The sequence below is a fragment of the Thunnus albacares genome, chromosome 13, assembly GCF_914725855.1.
Source record: "Thunnus albacares chromosome 13, fThuAlb1.1, whole genome shotgun sequence".
NCBI classification, from domain to species: Eukaryota; Metazoa; Chordata; class Actinopteri; order Scombriformes; family Scombridae; genus Thunnus; species Thunnus albacares.
This window is the reverse complement of record NC_058118.1, coordinates 25,679,614-25,701,696: the sequence shown is the minus strand read 5'-3', so window position 1 is coordinate 25,701,696 and position 22,083 is coordinate 25,679,614. Positions and strand designations below refer to the sequence as shown.

At 40.5% G+C, this 22,083-nt stretch overlaps 1 protein-coding gene across 3 annotated transcripts; it reads left to right on the top strand.

Moving 5' to 3' along the window:
• The first annotated feature begins 1,783 nt into the window (after window positions 1-1,783).
• LOC122995284 (putative monooxygenase p33MONOX) lies at window positions 1,784-19,540 on the top strand. Of its 3 annotated transcripts, none has more exons than XM_044370379.1 (9): window positions 1,784-1,882; window positions 13,353-13,482; window positions 13,615-13,680; window positions 15,506-15,681; window positions 15,793-15,907; window positions 16,077-16,204; window positions 16,885-16,988; window positions 17,138-17,337; window positions 19,021-19,540. In XM_044370379.1, exons 3-9 carry the CDS (start codon window positions 13,656-13,658, stop codon window positions 19,233-19,235), a joined length of 963 nt encoding a protein of 320 aa, XP_044226314.1. In that variant the 5' UTR covers window positions 1,784-1,882; window positions 13,353-13,482; window positions 13,615-13,655; the 3' UTR covers window positions 19,236-19,540. The 3 variants fall into 3 exon arrangements, with proteins under 3 accessions (XP_044226314.1, XP_044226315.1, XP_044226313.1); XM_044370380.1 differs by lacking the exon at window positions 1,784-1,882 and adding an exon at window positions 11,032-11,182 and having other exon boundaries at window positions 19,024-19,540; XM_044370378.1 differs by lacking the exon at window positions 1,784-1,882 and adding an exon at window positions 11,033-11,182.
• The last annotated feature ends 2,543 nt before the right edge of the window (window positions 19,541-22,083 follow it).

Sequence of the window (22,083 nt, the reverse complement as noted above, 5' to 3'; positions counted from 1 at the left end):
GACCACATGAATATGGATGAGTATTATTTATATTTTGTGTGTGTGTGTGTGTGTGTGTGTGTGTGTGTAGTTAGAGTTTTTTGCTCCCTCAGGCTGAGTGAATGTCAGTCGTTGAACAGCAGAGGTCAAAAAGTAGAGCCTCCTTGACACTTAACAGTACTTGAGCCCCACACACACACACACACACACACACACACACACACATATATATTTCAGCACTTCAAGCCCGCCGGCTCCACCAGTGGGTCTGTTTTTATTACAATCCCATTTTACAAGACGAGAAACTTGTAGAGTCTAGTCAAGAAGCTAAAATTTGTAAGCAAAGAAAACTGAGCTACAGCAGCACTGACCCTCAAAATCACTTCTGTTGCCTTAAGAAATACATAAATGACAAAAATTATGCAGAAAAACAAAGATTAGGACCAGGCTACTGCAGGAAAACACCCCTCCTCCATTCCTGTATGAAAACATGGAGGGGTGTGGTCGTCTCCTCTACAGCGAGTTTTATCTGACTTTGTTCTCACCGAACAATAAAATCATCAAACGATTTCTTCTGCCTTGTTGAGAGACGCTGATGAGCAGATTACAGACTGAGGCCTGACAACCCAAATCACTTGGAGTTGTACCTGAGAACAAGACTGAACACATACCACGAGAGCTGGAGGGAAAGCACATTAGTTACGGCGATGACTTCAGCGCACACTCTGCAGATGATGCAAGTGAGAAAGACTTGAAACTTCACAATTCACAATTACAAGTCTTTGCTCCTCATACTTTTTAAATGTTTGGATTCTCAAAAGAAGAAGGAAGAAGAAACATAACTGCAGCTTTATGACACTGGAAAGCGGCTCGCTGTATTTGCAGCCGACAATCAAATATGCAAAGCTGCGAGAAAGTGCAAACATTGTAAATTTCATTCTGCTATGCAAAATCCCTCTCAGCCAGTCCTGACCAACTTTGCATTTTGACATCCTTCCCTCCGGTCACAGATACTGGCTTCCAGAAATTAGAAGCAACTGGTTCAAATGTTCATTTATTTCATGTATCCAAATATAGCATAAACCGCCTCTCTCTCATACATGCTGGTTGCAGTTTGAACAGTTTCTTGATGGACTTTGACAAGTCCTTCCTGCAAAAACACTTTCCTCTTGTAGGACCACAAAGTGAACTGAACTGAACTATTCAACCAGTCAAGAGTCAAAAAGCTCAGATAATTAAAACAAATGTAATAAATGACACTTTTTTTAAAGTCCAAAACTGGTGACATAAATTTTAAGTCAATTATAAAGAATCAAATATTTGCTGGTTCCATCATCTCAAATGTGATCATCTGCAGCTTCTTTTCTTTGTTTTATAAGTGTTTAAAACTTAAATCGCTTTGGGGTTTTGGACCGTTGATCGGACAAAACAAGAAATCTGAAGTCGTCAACTTGAGCGACAAAAAACAGTGAAACTAGAACAGATAAATTGATAATGAAAATAATCATCAGTTGCAGCCCTAAAGTGACAATTATGCTGACAAATTATAAACTCAGGTGAATGGAGATTGCATAATTTGGGAAAACATCTACGCTATTTAAAGCATTTTCTCACCAAACACTGATGCTTTTAATGATGGGCTGCAACAGAAGAGTAAAACTTGTCATTGTGATTACTGAGTGTTAGTGGTGTAACAGAACGTAGTTGATCAGTGACCCGTACGGATCGCCTCCCCCCATGGTTTGGCAGACATGTGAACTGCGGATTAACTGCAAAAGTTAATGTCTCATCGGAGACAAAATAAATAAACTGCTGTAAAGTACAAGTCATGGACAGACAGCACGGCGCTAACAGGGATTTTGAAGAGCGACGACCAAACCATCGTCTAACGGGTCATCTGCAGGTATGTTTACATGCTGTTTAATGTGCTGCAGCTGAGCAGCTAACTAGCTGCTAACTGACGTTAGCGGAGCACTTTTCCCCTGTGAATGTTTGTTCGGTGGCTCGTTCAACAAGCTGCAGGACAAGACGTGTGTTCATGTTTGTAGGTTCCCATCAAGTCATGATGATGTGAACACAGGCTGTTGTTTCATTCACTACCATGTTTAAAGGAGGAAGGTATCAAGCCTCATATTGCACTTCAGTTTAAACAACTGAGTGTTGAATATTTTATATATTTTAAGATTTTATTTAAACGTTGGACATCTTGAATGTTGTTTATATTTAAGACCATGGGCAAAAGTTCCTCGTTTCAAGTGTTTTACAGAGTAATTGGAAAGCAAAGTTATATTTGTCTCCCTTTTTTTTTTTTTTTTTGCTGATCCGAAAAATGATCCGATCCATGACTCAAAACCGTGATATGATCCAAAACATTGAGTGTTGCATCCCTACTGAGTATGTGTAAACGCAGCAAGGACTATCTGAGGTCACGCCAAGACAAACAGCATCAAAACACCGACACAGCCGCCATAAATCAGAGAACCTCCCTATTTGGACAACAGCTATATACATGACACTGCAGGTTCAACTCAAAGGAATGCACCCACCCAGAGCTAAGAGCTCTGGGAAGCATCCAGCCACACCTCAATTTAACACCCACCCTAAACAGGTTGTCAGTATTGCGACAGTCGAACGTCCTGTGATTATGACCAAAGTGCTGTAACATAGTGAATGTGAAAGCAGGGTGTAGCCGCACACACAGAGAGCATGCATGTGGACGAGTTAGTCGCCCCTGGCTGAACTGAGAGGGTTTTTTTTTAAAAAAAGATGCTCATTATGCTACTGTACTTTCACACAGTGCCATGTTCCCATGTTGAGGCTTCAAGCTAATGGGTGTGTCGGCACAAAACCAATAGATGGACTCCACACTGCCTCTGCATTTTACCTTTTCTTTGTTTCTCAGTTCGCTCCATGTTCGATTACAAGACTATACTTCAAATGGTGAATCCTTTGGAGAGTTGGCAAAAAACCACACTGCAGCAACAACCAACACTCATCCAATCATCATCTTAAATGTCAAAAATGTGAAGTAAATGCACAGAGCAGACAGGTAAAGATAGCTCAGCTTGTACAGGAGTCCCAGTAGGCATGATGTTGTTGATTTGAAGGTCAAAAAGACGCGTTCTAAATGTTAGAAAAATGTTTAAATTTACTAGAGGCAGAAACCTACTTCTATAAGCATTTGCAGCTCAAAGGACGTCTAGACTTTTAGATCGAACCTGGACCACATTTGGTTGAAAAATGAGACGTCTACGTTACAAATAACCAGAGCTGGGTATTGAAAATCAGTATGTTTTTGGTATAAAGCTGGAGAAAAACATTTGAGTATTGAAGGTTAGTATTGCATTTCTGGCCACATTCATACTCATCTTTACTTAGAATCTGATCAGTCAGTTCCTCATTTCAGTCAAAATTTAGCCAATTTTGGATGTTTTTGTTAACATGACCTTCAACTTATGTATTGTGCCAAAAGATTTCAATGGTCCCTGCACGTTGTCATTGCTTCATCAGCATATGAATCAGGTTAGATTGTGAAATATAGTCAATTAAATGCAAATAAAACAACAGTGACGTTTAAAATACTTTTCGACCAGGTGTAGCCCAGTTTTAACCGTCCGAATGCTAAAGTAGTTTTCTACCAGTGCAAACATGTTGATGTTGACACAACTTTTTGTACCAATGTTGAAATCCTGTGGAAAGATGAGAGTCGAGGTCATAGCTGCTACCTGCCTGGTAGTCAGCTGTTTTGTTTTTTTTTTTAGAATCGATTTTTGCTTTTTTATGCTTAAAATCTCAACTTAATTTGCTTTTATTTTTCAGTTTGTGTATCGTTTCATTTGTGTTTTATTACAACAAAACACAAAGTAAAGTAGGTGACAAAATACTGAACTGAACTAAGGCGAGACTTAAAAAAAAAAGCTTTTGCTTCAGTGGGTTTCTACTTAGCGAAGGACACATACTTGTGTGGCTGCCAGACTTCTCTGGTTCACTGAGGGTTTCATGTTGAGGTAAATTAGTGGATTTGTGTGTTTGTGTGAGTGTGTGTTTGTGTGTGTGAGTGTCCTTGCCTCCTCCTCAACACTTGGCTCGGGGCTCTTGATGGGACTGGATGACTGGCTGAACACTGATGAGGACTGTCCACTGACGCTCTGAAATATCAGACAAAAACAGACAGAAAGAAGAAGAGGAGACCGTCAGACATGAACATAAAGTAATGAGTCCTCAGAGTACTACATACACACACACACACACACACACACACACACACACAGACACAGTGTACGGCATCATCTTTATCCTTTAGTAAACATTCTCATTAGAAAAATCAATCAGGTGTATCTTCACTCAGCCTTGATTCAGCAACAACTAAAGCTTTTAGTCTTTATTGTCTGGTAGAGTTAACAGATTGGAACTGTATGTGCTGACCCATTAAGCACTGGATGAAGACAAACTATTACAAATAAAGCTGATTTCAGTGTGATTCATCCTGCAGTGTGTCACGTAGGATGGACTTCTGATTCAGCTCGGTGGAAGCACCGTGAATACAGAGTCCGTTGATAAGTGCATTAGTGTATGCAAGATAAGAATGCTAATGATCCCAAGTCAGTCATGACACAATGTTGTCAAAATATGAACTCAAACTGACTGTCTGACAAACAAGTCACACAGACTCGACTCTGAATTGTGACCATAATTCAAGACTCGGCTTCTTGTGAGACTTGAACAACAAAAGTATCAAGTTTCGATCTGATTAAATCTCAGAATAACAAGAAATAAATAAGATGGCGTCAGGCAGGCCTTAAAGAGAGACTGGAATCTTAATTTGAAATCTGCTTATGAAGATTTGTGAATGACTGACTGGAGACTTGACTTGGACTTGTCCCAAAAGACTTAATAATGGCTTTGATTGCTGCAGACTCTACTTTAGATCACATTATGTACCTTTAAGCATCGTGCGGCAGCACAAAAAGACCTTGAACAACGTTACTGACTTCCAACGTTTAGATCTTTTTTTTTTACAATTCATCTCCCAGGTTCCCATTACATCATCACAACGATGTAACATTTACCTTACGAGGAAGATGGATTAACGAGATTACTGGATTGTGAGATCACGCAAGAATCCATCTTGTCAGGCTTAAAGTTATGCGCTTGTGGCCAAACCAAAAGTGGTTCGGACCATTCAGCGTCCTATGGGGAACTGCTACGGCAGCTATGGCCGCGGTTTAGGTGTGACAACAGCGAGACGTTAGCCTGTGATAGACGGTGATAGACAGATGGTTCATCCAATCACCTGCCAAGTAGTTTTTGAAAGTGTTTGTTCTTTTCCAAACAGCTTCCAAGGACGACTTCTCAGATGGTTCTGTGCATAAAAACCATCTGGCATGTCAGGTTAGCTTTACATCACCTGGCAAACCCCAACTTTAACTTGCACTAAGCTGGTATCAAGTCTTCACCACTAAAGAAAATTCTGGCATCATTGTTTAACTCTGACACTGATGAAACTTGTGCTGAGATCTAAACACGATGGAGGAGAATTTGATTTTGTTCGTGAACCTTAAAGCATTGAAAACATTAGAAAAACTTAATAGGAACCTGTCTTTCCAGAAACAGCGTCTCACTTCATTACTATAAAAAAAAAAACTTCACTGTCTACACTTGTCATTGGAAACAAAACAGCGAATAACTGTTTGTATGGCTAGATGCAACTTGTGCAAAGACAGTATGTTTTTGTGTGATCCGGGCGAATTGATCTTTTGTAAAAAAAAAGGAAGCTACACGTAGCATTTAGCCTCAAGCAAAGTACTGATTCCCGAAAGTATGAAAAGGATGTTGCTACTTGTCCTTCTGCCCTGATGTCACTCTGGAGGCATTAACAAAATCGAAAACTGAATCTGAACCAGTAACAGTCAAAATAAATTCAGATGAGGTAAATGTATCTATAGTCAACTTGCCAAGTAAAATGTCTCCAGATTTTGTACCATGAAGCAGTTCAGCAGAGAGAAACAGTCTTCTCAATGATGGGAATAATCAAAAGTACTTCTATCAATTTTCTTGTACTACCTATAAAAGCAGTACTTGATAATAATAAATAAATAAAGTGTCAGAAGGTTCCAACAGTCCAAGGTGGCGTCTTCAAGCTGTACGTTTTATTTGACCACCAAATAAAACCCAATGATATTTCATTTACAATTATATAAAACTAAACAACAAATCCTAAATATTTTAGGAGCTAGGATTAGCAAATGTTGGGAATTTTTGCTTAATTTTGTGTCACCCAATCATTAATTTCAGCACTTCAAATTACACCAACATCTCAAAAACTATTGGATGATTAATAGACATTTAAATGTGGCGTGTAGACATATGAGAGTAACACTGGTTGCCCTTAATCTACCGAGATATACAGACCTCAATAACAGATTGTACACTTGGTAAAGCATAGATAATGTAGATTATATCAATCTAATTTATCAGAGGTGATCCAGGTGAGCCAGGTGGAGGAATGTGTTAGTCTTCAAATGTAAGGGTGTGTCACCTCAGCAGAGTCAGACCAGGTGTGGCACCACCTCTCTATCAAACATGTCACGCACACTGAGCTCTGAGTGCAGCTACTCAAACAGCAGAAAGAACTTGAATTAGTAATTATCAGGATGACAAGAAGCCAAAAGGAAGGTCCAGAGGAAGCCCAGACAATATTCGGCCGCACAAAATGTATTAAATAAACTTAGGAGTTGAGGAAAGACGTATAAAGAACATATATTTTAATCAAAGCAAATTAAAGGAAGCAGAAGAGGAAGATGTGGGAGAGCAGATATTATTCAAAAAAGGTCTTGGGTTCATAGGGAGGGAAGGGCAAGGCATTCAGGAAGTGATCATTTATGCAAGCGGGGAAGCGTTTTCTGCTGAGATATGAGCAGGTGCAGGAGAAGACTGCTGCCTCCTTAAAGTAATCTATGAGGAAGAGGAGTTAGACAAACCAGAGCTGAGGCCAAGTACGCTAAAAGGTGACAAACTCTGAGGCCTGCAGCACAGTTTGTACTGAGGAGCAGAACCGTGCAGATACAAAACCACCTTGAGACTGATTGTAACGCTGGAACTATTGGTCGATTAATCAATTAGTCAATCGGAAAAGGGCAGGATTGACAACCCTAGAGAAGTCATTCAGTCGTTTTGTGTTAACACAAACAACACAACAACACAGTCATGACTTAAATCAGGAAGTAGCTGATCAATGAATACGCAAACAAGCCACAGAATCTGACCAGGCATTTGATTCCAACACGACAAGTAAATTTCAGTCAATACCCAAGAAGTGTTGAGGTACGATACCCAGCCATAACTATGGATACCACTTGTGTTTTCCTCTTTGGAAAGACTGCTTTTAGGGCCTTTTTAGCCTTCAACAAAGACTGAATTCAAAGTGGGAAAGTTGCTATCATGTGAGTCTAAACAACTAGGCTACCAGGAAGACCCTTGATTCTGTTTTTCTATATCTTTAAAAGTGTAATCAGCAAATAACAGGTCCGATTTTAAAGATGCGTTACACCCAGTTTCTCAAAAAAACTACTATTAACTACTAAAAACTATATCAGGGGATTGTTCCTAATATTAAGTGTAATATGTCCTCTTGCATGATTTTTAAATGAACTTTTTTCCTTGATCTAGTTAAAAGGTTTGTTCTTCATAGTTAGTGTAACATCACTACAACATATTCATCTGTTTATTTCTGATCATAGACTGTGAAAATTCAAACCACAGTGTCAGAAATAATAAGTTGATGCCATATGGGCGACATATTTACACTGTTAATATTCTCCTGGTGGCTGCAAAGGGCCTCATACAGTTTACACCCTGCAGTAAGTGACACTTGTTGTGATGGACAAACTAATGAATTACATCCTTTAACCCCCCCAAATGTGATCTGTAACTGAAAAGAAAAGTGTGCACTGAGAACTGAAGCTACTGATGGATGGTGACATTTTAATAGAGTCCAAAAACTCCCAGGAAGAAAGTGAAATCTGGACTCATTCTTATATTTATTCATGTGCTCTTATCTCTGACAAATACCAGAGAAGAAGACTACAGAGCAGCACAGAGGTGACGTTTCAAACTCCCACTAAACTCTGTCCACTGCTTAGAGTCTAAGCAGCTCAGCTTTAGATGCTTATGAGTCCATGTTGATGCAGTTTACAAGTGTCTGAACACTGACAAAGGACTTCAAATACTAAACAACCAACATCTTCAGTACAAGCTCTCTTCTCATCAATTTAAATGTTCATGAATAACAACATAAAACTGTAAAGAACTATACTACTGTTATATTTACAGCTCCTCCTCCCTCTGTCACAAGTCAAATATTTGACTTACACCTGCAGAAGTCTGTGTTTGTTTATTGTAGAGCTGCAACAATTAGTCGATTAATCAGTTATTAAATTAATCACCAATGAATAATCAATTAATCGCTTCTCAAACGTGAATTGTATCTGAATATCTTTAGGTTGTGGACAAAACAGAACATTTGAAGACGTCACCTTGGGCTTCGACATTTTTCACCATTCTCTGACATTTTATGGACCGAACAACTAATCGATTAACCGATAATGAAAACAACCGCTAGTCGCAGCCCTCGTTTATTTCACATACTTCGTTTTTACTACGTTTTTATGCTTTAACTTAACACAAGAAGGAAACATTGAGAGGGATACACTGAGAGAATATGTATCAGTTATGGTAGTAATAAAGGTGGTTTACAGGTGGTTGGTTACTGGTGTGCACAGAGCAATATTAATATTAATAAACCAACTGGAATGTAGTTTGATGGGTTACGCATTCCTTATGCTCCTAGTGTTATTTAAATATCACTGATTGTCTCCAAAGTTTAAACTTTTGCACTGTCCAAATAATATGAGGTCTGACATAGCAAGTTATAATGTCGATAGAGTATTCAGAGGTTTGCTTTTTCATAATAATAACACTCATTTTAAGCAGAAAACAGGCTGAAACATGGTGCTCACCTCCACCGCGCTCTGCTGCTGGTAGAGCATGTCGGACTCCTGGCTGCTGACGCTCAGGTGTTGCAGACCCTGCACGTAAACCGGGGAAACCATCTGCTGCATCATCGGCTGTTGTATGTAAGGCTGCTGCATCAGGACGTAGGACTGCTGCTGCATCGGCACCAGGTATCGCACCGTCTCGTAGGAGCCGTTCATCCCGTACGGCAGCGTTGACACCGGGCTGGCCGAGATCACCGTGTTGCTCACCGGCTCCGGAGAGGCGACTTTCACCGTCCGGTAGCTCGTCGTGGTTTTCTGCCTTGTGTGGAGAGACATTTTGATAGTTCGGTGTTGGCGGATCAGCTCAGACCCCCCTCCAACAAAAAAAGTTTCTGAAAGCGGAGAAGTCGCTGCGGAACAAAAACGCGCAGATTCTCAGGTTGTAAAGAGATTGTGAAGCGGTGACGGAACCGAGAGCTGAACCGCCCAGTTTAACTTCCTCCTCTGTTGGCCAGACTACCAGAGAGGAAAGTCCGGTTGGTGGAGTGCTACCAAGGAAGGGAAAACCAAGCCGGTGAGGGAGGTGCTCGATCTGCTCTGTATGCAAATACTGTGCATCAGGAGGTGGGAGGGCTCAGAGAAAAAGCTGGAGCAGTTTACACCGAGTGCCTCTGTCAGTGTGTGTCTGACATTTACCTGTAAATATTCAGGTGTCTTTTAATAAAACTGTGTGTGGATTTCCATTGTCAGGATTTGCTGTAAGAGTATTAAAGGACGAGTTCACAGTTTTTCAAGTCTGTCTTAAAACAATAGTCCTGTTCATACTGACCATTAGAAGATCCCTTCATTATGTACTTACAATGTAAGTGATGGGGGGAGTCTAAATCCACAGTCCTCCTTCTGTGCAGAAATGTATTTAAAAGTTTATCTGAAGCTAATATGAAGCTTCAGCCGTCCAAATGAGTCAAATCAAGTAGATATCTTTCAACAGAATACAGTGGAAGAAGGAAGCGCTGCATGGTTCTGATGGCTCACAGGACAAATAATAAGATCTAGAAAGTCTTGCTTGATATTTGTCCTCAAGTGTTGCAGACCATGGGAAAAAAACTAGGCCTAAATGGATATATATATACTGTGAGAGACTTTTTTTTCATGGTTGTCTGCACCACTAAATGACAAATATCAAGCAAGACTTCCTGATTTTTTTAAAAAGATATCTTTCAATGTTACAGTGTTTTTAGTGCCAAAGTTCCTCTTTTTGTTACTATACTTCCACTGCGGCCCAACAAGGAAATACAAAGAGGGAATTATATGCTAAAAAGACTGTAAATGTGTCAGATATCCACTTGATATGACTAACTCAGACTGTTGAAGCCTCATATAAGCTTCAGATAAACTTTTAAGTGACTGTGTGGACACACTGTGGATTTTGGCCTCCATCACTTACATTGAAAGTGCATTTGAAGGGGATCTTTGAACAGCCAGTATGAACAGGAGGAATGATTACAGCGAGGAAAACCTCTTTCACTGTTCATATGGACACTTGACTGTTGTTTTAAGACAGGCTTGAAAAATTGTGAACTTGTCCTTTAAGAATACCTGCGTGGAAAATACAGTAGGTCAATTAAAGGCAAAGAAGAATCTGAGTCAGCCACTGGGCGGAGACAAACAGCTACCAATAATATGGATACACATCACCTGTTGTTGTTTGGAGCGCAGTATTAAAGAATAGGATATAGTCTAATGGTCTGTCAGGTAACCATATAAACACTGAAACAGGTTTTACTCATCTTAAAACATATCTGGAGGGGATGTTTAAGTTCATTCTACATATTCTTATTCATATATTTGACTGCAGTGTTGCAATGTGACACATTCTGTTTACATATTTCTTTATCCTAGTAGATCTTTACTTATGATATGTGCATTTTTTGTTTTTATTTCATACTTGCTTTAGCATGTAAACGTTTCTTTCCCATGCCAATAAAACCCTTTGCATTGAATGAAATTGCAGCGTGGAAACTCTCGCGATATGCAGCGAGATCAGGCCACGCAACGCACCATTCCATCGAGGAAGGAAGACCGTATTATTTATCGGATACAATAATGGCTGCTACCCAACAACTCGGTTGTTTTCTGCGCTGTCCCCTCGACATTGGAAGGTCACGGATGTTTCTATCGTCGCTTTGAAGCCGTCATTCCCGCCGGTGAGAGAAAATAAATCAGACTAACGGTGTTAGTCGCCAGCTGTTTGGCATCTTATTGTCCTTCAGGCGCCACAGGTTCCGCTATCTCTCTCTCGGGCGGACCGTACCGGCTGCCACCAAACTGCGCTTAAAAAACGGTATAATTTAACGACGTAACGCTTCTCTGTTGACATTTATAAATGTTAAAACGCGACTTCTGCCATTTTGAAAATGTGTAGCAGCCATTCTTCAATTCGGGATGAGTTAAATACACCAAGCAGCATCTGTTTCAGTAAAATAATACCTTTTTAAAAACTGTCTCCTCTGTGATTCATCTACCGCCGAAACGCTCAGCTGCTGAATTTTAGGAAATCATTTTGCTAGGTGAATCAAATATTTGCTGTATTTAATGAGATCGTATGAATCACAAAGGCCAGGATTAATATTTTCCAGCATTGTACCTGCTTTTTACAGATGGCAAAATGCCAGATGTGTGAATGGGCTATTGTGTGTAATTATATGGCCCATACGAGGCCGTGGCCTCCATCGTGGATGATGCTGTCAGTTCACATTCGTCGTCTGCCGTAATTTTGTTTTACTTCGTGACATGATTACACTAAACGATGTTAATTAAACCTACTAACTAGGTAAACTATATGGTAATATTAATGTCGCAGCTTGTTTAGGTCACCGTAGTCCAAAAAACACCTGTCATCTGTTTCAAAATACAAACCTCATCTCTTCATGCATCCGGTCACATACAGACAGACGGGTGACAAATTTAAAAAAAAAAAGCAACATAAACTGTCTTAGTAAAATGTTTCAATGCACCTTGGCATTGATTCAACAAGTTGATTCATCACTCAGAACAACTTTGTATAGATTTGCAGTGACCCTTCCCTCTAAAGGGACAAGTGGACCCAAACCATGTCAGCAAAATCCCCCCCACAGCATAACAGAGCCACCAGACCCCCTCACTGCAGGGGTCAAGCATTCAGACCTGTATGGTTCTCTTGGTGAACACCAATATGGTGAAGTATGACTCATCTGACTATATCACTTTTCTCCATATGTCTGCAGACCAGTGCCTGTGGTTTTTGAACCGCTGAACTCTCAAATGTGCATTCATCCTTGTGATGAGGGGTGTGTGTGCACCGCCGGCCTACTATAATATCTCTCTATGTAATTGTTGGCAGACTGTTCTTGCTGACACAGTCTGATCCCGTCCTGCGTTGACATTCTCAGTCACCTGAGGAAGAGTTGCTCCTGTGTTATTTCCTTACATATCGAGCATCACGGCTGTCGACCATCATTTCCAGATGTCACTTTAGTCACCGCTCCTCTTGAAACACCAGCTAGTTGATCAGTCTTTGTGACTGAAGCTCCTGCCATCCGTTGCACCAACAATGAACCCTCTTTCAAAGTCACTTAAATCTGATTGGATGTTAATTGCTTAATTGTACCATACAGTGCACCTGTGTTTCTCTACTCATGTATTCAGGTTTTTCCTTTAATTTGTCACCTGTCTATATGTTACTATTCAGCCACACTGATGCGTATCTCATAAATCTGGGTGTCTGTACAATTCCTATATTTCTGTATGTTGAAAGAAGCTGTGAAACTGTGCTTGCTCCATCTTTCCCACCAGACCAAATGTAAGCTTTTATTCAGAGGTAAGCCTCTGCTCTGTCAGCGACACAGCGCCCCTGCTGTTGCGGTTATGTAATCCAGTTTGTCTGCCGTCATCCTCTGGAATAATCCTGCAGTCATCTGCCGGTCATAACAGAGGGTGATGTGTCTTTATCGCCCGTCTCCGTTAGATGTTTTTTATCTCTTTATTGTTAATAATGTCCCCTTCTCACCGTGTTTGAATGCTTTCTTTTCAGCATTTTCATTTGTAGAAATTACCTAAAAGGAGACCTGTAGTTACACGTCTTAAACCCTGCCAGTCCAACATTACGAATGCATACAAGACTGTTTAAACTAACATTTACTTTCATTACAGATGAAATTTAACTACTCTGTGTTTCACAGGTTGTCTACTGTTATATAATTTTGCTAAAAGACAGGAAGTCAAAAGAGAAAGTGAAAGCGTCTGCTCTCTGAAGTCAGTATAACAAAGAACCTGCCTCCAAATTAAAAGGATGAGATTGTCTTACTGCTGTTCTTTTGACTTCTGCTGTCTCCTTAGTTGCTTCCCTGGCCTGGCTGCTTACCCACAATGCATTGCCAGAGGGTTTTGTGTATCATAGACAGACCGATGTAACCATCACCACCGCCGCTTCACCAACCAGTCCGCTCCACAGCAACACAGCAGAAAGGTATGAGGCCTGTTCACTACTTTAACACGGCTGTTGTAACGGGAGGGACGGAGATAAGAAAGAAAGGAGCAGGATGAGGAAACGTGTTTCCTCTGTATGTATATCTAATGATGATCTTTGTTTTTTTTCCAGGTCCTATCCCGGTTGATCTTGTTCTTTATCTTACTGACATCATGTCTGGCCCAGGTGACTTACCAGGTGAGTATTTTCTTGCACGAGTCCACAAACTGTGTCGCACTTTTGGTCTGTGGCTGTTTTTATTGTTTTGGCTACGCCTACTTACTGTTATAGTGCACAGTTATAATTTATTTACAACAACGTAGGGCTGCAACTAATGATTATTTTCATTATTGGTAAATCTGTTATTTTCTTGATTAATCGATTACTTGTTTGGTCCATAAAATGTCAAAAAATGGTGAAAAATGTCGATCACTGTTTCCCAAAACCCAAAATGACGTCCTCAAATGTCTTTTTTTGTCCTGATTAAACAGTCTGTAACTCAAAGAAATTCAGTTTACTGTCATAGAAGACTAAAGAAAGCAGAAAATATTCACATTTGAGAAGCTGGAATCAGAGAATTTTGACTTTTTTTCTTTAAAAAAGTGACTCAAAACAATGATTCAATTATAAAAAATAGTTGGAGATTAATTCAATAGTTGGACACTAATTGATTAATTGACTAATCGTTGCAGCTCTACAGCAGTGTGCTTCAACTGTGTGACGATAGGTTCTTTTACTTTTATAATATGACGACGCCTGCAGACACAAAGCCACGTTCATAAAGAAATGGTTTGGTGTGGAGGAACTGGACTGGCCTGCACAGAACTCTGACCTCAACACCAACCCGTCACCTTCGGGATGAATTATTCCCGTGATTGTGGAATAAGATCTTTAACAGTCACGTGTGAGTGTGATGTTCACGTGTCCACATACTTTTGGCCAAGTAGTGTGTGATCCGATGGCTGAATATTCAAAATGACGCCTAATCTCTCCGTTCTTCCACTTTCTGAGAAATTGATTATTTTTTTTTTACCTTGCTCCCATATCTTTGCACTAAAAGCAGATTTACAGTATGATTTATGTGGCTCAAGCATTCTGTTTTCAACTATGGTTGTAAAACCCTGACAGACTGTGAAAACCTCAGTCGCTTCACACTTCAAACAGGACGACACAGATTGTTTTGTCTCTGATGTCAGACGCATCTGTGTGGATCAGAATCTCACACAGTGAGTCACACAGAAGCTGATAATGAATATCTCTGAACAAGAACAAAGAGATCAGTCCCATGTTTAGAGGAATACAGCATGAAATCTGAGCTCCCGGCATTTTTCCTCAGTTGTAGTTGTTTATGTTTACATCCCTGTTTTTAGTCATATCCTGGTATTTGATGAAGTTTGCATGAAACGAAACAACCTGGTCGTTCATATCTCTGTACAAGATTTTGACATCATCCATGTTTCTGAAACGAGGATGTGATGTTAACATTCACAAACACAGAAACAAGATACTTAAAAAAAACTAGCGTGCATGTCAGCATACTCCATGACTAATTAGACATCATGGAGGTGAAGGTCATGTTGGGAAAATTACAGGTAAAGCAGTTAATGACTGTCGATTGCAATTTGTAAATGGTAACCCGTTACAGCATATTCATTCCTTTAAGACACATATTTAAAGTGAAGAGCTGGCAATATTTCAGATTTTTCTTACTGTCTACAGCTCCCGTTGATAGTTTTTGTACAATGATGGAGCTCTATGGCACAGAGGAGTAAAATATATTAGGCCTTGAATACACAGAATACTTGTTAGTAGGATTCTTTTTTAATTGTTTGGTCTTTTCATGGAGTTTCTTGCACAAATATTTACTGGAAAAAGGCTCATCAAAAAGTCATCATTCTGCTCCGTCTCCTTCATTGAAAACTACATAATATATTAACGTGAGGACAGCTGAGAGTAAAACGCTGCCAGGAACAGGAAGCGAAGAGAAAGCTGTTGTTTAGTCAGTTGTCGATTGTGTCCGCAGCCTTAGAAGCTTCCGGGATGGGCGGGATGAGGCTTCCCATCGGGATGACCCGACGGGCGCTCAGCTACGACGACAACCTGGAAGCCCCCATGTCCACGCCCCCCCATGACATCAACATCAACAACCTGTGGAGACGACCAGTCGTACCGGAGAGGAAGTTCTCACACCTGGCCGAGGTGAGAAACGACCTCCGCGACACATCCACAGTGCCTGCTTTGTCATCAGGAGGAGGAGTGTAATGCGGTGTGTAGATTATATTAATGACGATGATGTTTCTTCCCCACCAGGAGGATGAGAGCGGTGCAGTGAGTCAGTCTACAGTGCCAGACAACGCCCCCTCCAGGTCACCAGGTGTAGTGAAAGCCAAGGCCTCATCCATCATCATGAACTCGCTCATCACCAGTAAGATGCATCCCACGATAACAATCCCGATAGGAGATGTGAATTGATATATTTGATTTATTCTCACACTAGCATATGGGAAGATACAGCACTCTGGAGTTGTGTAATGTCACAGTAGTCACTTAAAACATTTGATTTAAAGCTTTCGTCTCTGTCTTGCGTTTTTCAGAACAGACTCACGATAGTATGTACAAGTTTGAGCAGAAGGCGGGGTTAACCGACGCCAGCTACACGCCCCACAAAGGCCTGACCGCTGAGGACACACGACACCTTCACCGCATGCCCGAATCCTTCCAGGTAAGCTACACACACCGGTCGACGAAACATGACCCAGGAACATTAATGAACAGATTAATGTGTTTGGATAATTATCAGACACCAGAACACTGCACAGCGAGTTATAATACTAAGAGACAGGATTTTCCAATCTGGAAATATTTCTCATGACAACAATCATTTGTCGTTGCAGCTCTATGAACATGGCCTTAGTCTTGAAAATGTCAGCCCCATATTTGAGAAGAGCAATGCCCATTATGGCCACTAGGTGTCATGGTCAGGAGCGAGATTAGTAAAAACCACACGTTATCCTCTGGATTAGGCCTGCGAGTAATGATTATTTTCTCAATTAATCATTTAGTCTGTGCATGTTAAAAAATTTGTGAAACAGTCACGATCAAAAGCCCGGAGTTATGTCTTCAATTTGCTTGTTTTGTCTGACTGACGATCCAAAATGTTAAGATATAGAAATTCACTGTCATATATGATGAAGAAAAAGAGCAAATCCTCTCATATGAATCTAGGAAAATAGCTGGAAAATATTCATCATTGTAGCTTTAAAATAAAAAATTTGCAGGTTTAGGTCCATAAAAGTAAAAACTGCCTCCACAAACATCTTTGATTTTTGATTGTTTTTTTTTTTTTGAGGAAACACTGTGTCCACTGAAACACATGAGCCTTTTTTTGTTGTTGTTGTTTAGAAAATGCAGATCCAGAGCATGGAGGCCAAAGAAGAGCGGCAGAATTCCTCCGCCCAGTCTACCCCATCCAACACACCACACAGCTCCCCGAAACAAAAGCGCAGGTACACACCAACACACACACACACACACACACACACACACACACACACACATCTCCACTGTGTTTTAAACATCCCGTGCTTCAAATTCAAAGTCTACCCTGCTAAGAAAATCTATCATTTGTTCCACTTTACACTCTATTTTTGTGTAGGAGCTGGTTCAACAGTACGGGGTCAGAGGTCAGCATGAGCTCCTCCAACAGCAGCGTGGACATGGGAGCAGCAGACATGGCGGCAGCAGCAGGAGGAGGAGGAGTCGTCGGAGGTGTGGTCGAACGGTGGGGCGTGTTTGGGCCGCGCCCGTTCGTCCAGAAATCGGCCTCAGACCTGGGATCCGACAACACAACCGGAGGTAAACGGCATCGCCTCACTATAAAAGTGAAAATATATATCGCGTGTGAACAAAGCAGCTGAAAGGCGCTGCTCTTCTCGCGCGTTAAGATTCACGCTGGTGTTAAGATATTTAAAGATTTGGGTCATCGGTCGTCGACAGGATTCTCGTGGTAAATACAGCGAACACAAACAGGGGTGAACTACCTTCTGTTTGTACAAGCATAAACAGAAACTCGATGGAACTTGATGTGGAGGTTTTTTGAATGACCTTCAGACTGTCAGTAAACACCGGCCGACGCAGCTGGAACCTCTGTCTGTTATTGGCTTCTGAAAACAGTGAAGCCCAGTTTTTTTTTTTTTTTGGCGTCCTGGTGATATAAAACTTTGAAAGACCGGTTTAAATCCAGATCACTGGCAGCTGCTGAGCAACAACGTTGAGATTTTCATGTGGAATAATTCAGTCTGTTTGGAAACTATTAAAATCTTTTTGCCAGGATGACTTTAGGTAGGTAAAACGTTTGAGTGGAGTTAAGTGAAGTAATAACTTTTCACAGATGTTTTACTGTTGTTTCACTCAGGCGTTTATCTTTCAACCCAGAAAAAAAAGGCTTTTAGTCGTTTTCAACAAACCAAAGAACCGCTTCTCATGTGCAATGTGGTAAAATCACAGCAGGTTGTAAGACTGTCTTATGGACGTTTACATGTATGAAATTAATGGTATTTCAATGACACTTAAAATAGAAGCTGCTGCAGGATTGATTTGTCGTTATGACTCATGTATTTTATTATCCTCTATGTCACAAAACGCTGGAGAAGACACACAAGCTTGGATTCACTTCACCACAGATAATTAGAGGCACAAATACAGCAAATACCCTCTCTTGGGTTAATATGACAGTCCTTACTGATGGGTCACACTGCATGTTAAATTGTCAGGACATTAAACTTAGAACTTAATGTTCTCCTGATTAAACCCGACCAAACCACCAAACCATACATTTCCTGATCCTGTAAACCGATTCTTAGGATTTGGAATTTAGTTTCAATATCAAAATATACTTTATTTGTCCCCACGGACTCTGCGCTGCAGGTCCACAATGAATTAACAAATAAAAAGCACAGAGCAACAACACAAGCATTAAGACCACATAAAAACCACCACGCATAGTAAAGATAAACGTTAAACCAGCAGCATAAAAAGCAGGAAACATAAAGCCAATGGCAGTAAACATAGAACCTGCAGCACAAGTCGTACTCCACATCATTTGTGTAAATCTACATCTGGACCGTTATCATGTTACGTCTGTTTTATTCATATACTGTAGCTCAAGATCACAAGTTTGTCTCTGAGGGCTTTACAAAGTGTAAAATCTAATCTCCTTAGATCTTTGGTTTGGATAAGGAAGGGAGGATCGTTCTTCCAGGAAGAACAGACAGACTAGACAGAAGTAGTCGTAGCAAAATAACAATATGGAGAAACAGCTGGAGCCCAAGTTAAAATGTTAAATAGATACAAAGGAAAGTGTGTTAAGTATAATATTTACTTAAATAAAACAGATCAACAGTGGAGGTAAAACATAATAGCTGCAGTCAGAAATCTGATATGAATAAACAACTTGCAAGCTGGTTTTGTAATTTTCACTTTTTCTTTTTTTTTCTGGTCAAAACATGAGAATTTATTTCCCTTTTTCTCTTTTCCCAGCAGGCTTTGCGCTGCAGGCGTACCGCGGCGCCCAGAAGCCATCCCCTATAGAGGTAATGAAGTCACAGGCCACGCGGCTGACCGACAACCCCGCCGCTCAGAAGGTGTCCCCGCCCAAAATGGAGATTCCCACAGTGGACGGTCGGAGGCAGGGAGCGCGACCACACAAGCTCAAACCCAGAGACATGAACATCCTGACGCCCTCCGGCTTCTAGGAGGTCACACGACATCATCGACGTCAAAGCTGCCGACGCTGAAGGTCACATGAAATGAAAACCTCGGTTGTTACCGTCTGTTCCTGTAACTGGGATGAGAATTCAATCCAGTCGTGCGATTCAGATTTATCACAACTTGGGTCTTATTTTCATAGTTTTGTCCATCATTCATGTCAGTAATAATAACACTGCGCTCAAGTTAATTACTGACTGATCGGGGATAACGGCAACATTCCTAAAAAAGAAGTTTGGGAAAGGTTGTAAACAATCTCCACAGGTTAAACAAACTTACCTGCAAGAGAAAATGAAGGAAAACAGTGAAATTATTACCCAAACTGACTGTAAACATTCATGACGGTTTAACGTTGATGGATTATAGGAACTGGAAACTAGAATCAAAGATGGCGCCTATTCACTTGAATGAAAATTGCTCGCCTGCTGCATGAGCCAAAAAAAACGTTTCTAGCTTGCGTGTTGCGCTGCTGACAGAGTATCCGCTGTAGTGTTTTTCACCACGTCCACCACGTGTTCCCACTCGGCCCATAGACTTTACATTGGGATGACATCACAAACTTTAAAATCGATTTTCTAGGCTCTAGGAAAGTTTTATAAATTTTATAAGACAGAGCAATAATTGAGTTTGTTTGCAGTTGGAGGTGTTCCTGTCGACAGTTTAATAATGGAGGTCTATGGGGGGAAAAATGCTGGGGGGGGGGGGGGGGGTGAGCTCAGGTGAGCTAACTTTCAGTTTTTACCACCGAACAAAGAGTTTTAGCTAATCTGGCTGAACTGTAGCCTGTATGTTGTTTCTTACCCCGTCAAACTTTGTGGATTAATGTTACCGTATTCTCAAATTACTTTCATGTCCAAAGCCGCAAAAATAAAACCCAAGTTGTAATATACTTTAAGCTAACTGTCGCTAGCAGCAGCGACATGCGTCATAGCTTTGAGTTTGGATGTCGGTTAGCTACAACATCACTCATTGCTGACAAAGGTTCTCACCTTAACACACCGTCACATGCGGACATGTGTCACATCGAGAGAAGCAGAAATTACAATCTCAAAGTCATTTCGTGGGACCTTCAGCAGCAGCTCCAACATTCAGATAACCACCATCACCACGGAAACAATCTCCAATAAGAAAAATTTCCCATCTGAAGCATTTACTGTGTTGCTTGGCTGTAAAATCAAATTCTTGACATTTCTCTTATCCTGTACACTACTAGCACCGCACACGGGCTCAGGCCGACACATTCAGCATGAATTAACCCCTGAGTCTAGATAACATGGAGGGCTACTGACATTGATTGATTTTAAGAACATTGTACTGCCTGAGGTGAAGTTGATGGTGATCCTGGTTGACAAAGAATCCCCATGTGAATGCACTTTATCCCCACCGTTCCCACCCCAGACACTAGCTTCCCGTTATCCAACCCTTCCCGTGTTTAACAGCCCCTCTCCGGATGCAAAAGATACGAGAAAACTTTCCTCCGCTTCAGTCTCGATCATCTCTTTACATTCCCGTCTGTCTCTAAAGAATATTTCATTCGTCTTCTTTAAAAGGGACATTTCAATAAGCAGGGTGAGAAGAAAGAGTCTTAACAATTCATCAAGTGATGTTTAATATGAATCAACGCGACAGAACAAAACTTAAAATTGTAAAAAAGAAAAAATTGTCTCAGGAAATGTTGTCAGTCTCCTGCTCACTGAAATGCTCCATGTATTTGTTTTATGTTAGATGTCTTATTTAGATGTTTTAATGTATAGATGAAGGTTTTTTTTATCTGCTACTGTAACAACAGATTTTGTTCCTTTTGGGGGGGGGTGGGCGGTAGAAATGCAGGCCTGGTGTGTGTGAGTGTGTATGTGTGTGTGTGTGTGTGTGTGTGTGTGTGTGTGTTTGAGTGTGTGTGAAGAAATGTTAAAATCAGAACCACATGTGACCAAGACTCACACATTGACACGTTGCAGCATGTCAGGGGGTTTTCTGAGCACTGGTTTCTATCAAAATAGAAAAATATGAAGAACGGAAAAGATGAAGAAGAGGGAGAATTTAGTCTGTTATTGTGTTTTTTTTTGTGTTTTTTTTTTTTTAAATCAGCAGTCAAATATGAAGAATTCCTGTTTTTCTTTAGTTTTGGTGCTTAACAACATCCTACAGAAACCTTGTGTCACTGATAAAAGGCGAATTAGCTTTTCACAGATACACTTTTGCATTTTGACAATAAATAGAGATGAACTTTCAGTCGTCACAATGCAAAGAAACATTCTGCACCCCTAAAGAAAAGACGTCACCTTACAGTAACCCAGGAAATAACAGGAAATACAGGGTTTCATTTAAACTGCAGCGAGTTTTCTGTATTGTGACAGTGGTGTCAGACGTTTCTACAGCGTACACATGGTTTCTGTAAGGTGTGTGAAGCTCTATGACCTGTCTGATTATCGTTATTATTATTATTATTATTGCACTTTTATTATTAAATGGAAACAGTCTTCGTCAGTAAAAAGATATAACATGTACTCAGTGGAAAGGTTTGTCTATATATGGAGTGAAAGTCATTTGCCATCTGTAACTCTGCTGTGGTGTTAATCAGGTGCTCAGTTCCTCTTCATTCCTTTTCAGCAGCTGTAAATATTAAACGATGACTGTTTCTGTTTTATAGTTTGTGTTCACAAGTGCTCTGTGTTCAAATTTGTCACGCTGTTCCCTAAATCTCCCCCCTGACTGAATCTACTCTGTATGTTGATGTGACTCTGTAGTACAGACTGACTGAATTATGTTTCTCATTTGTCTGTTCAATGTTTTTTTTGTCCAGTTGATGATTTAGAGATGTTTAGCTTGATTTAT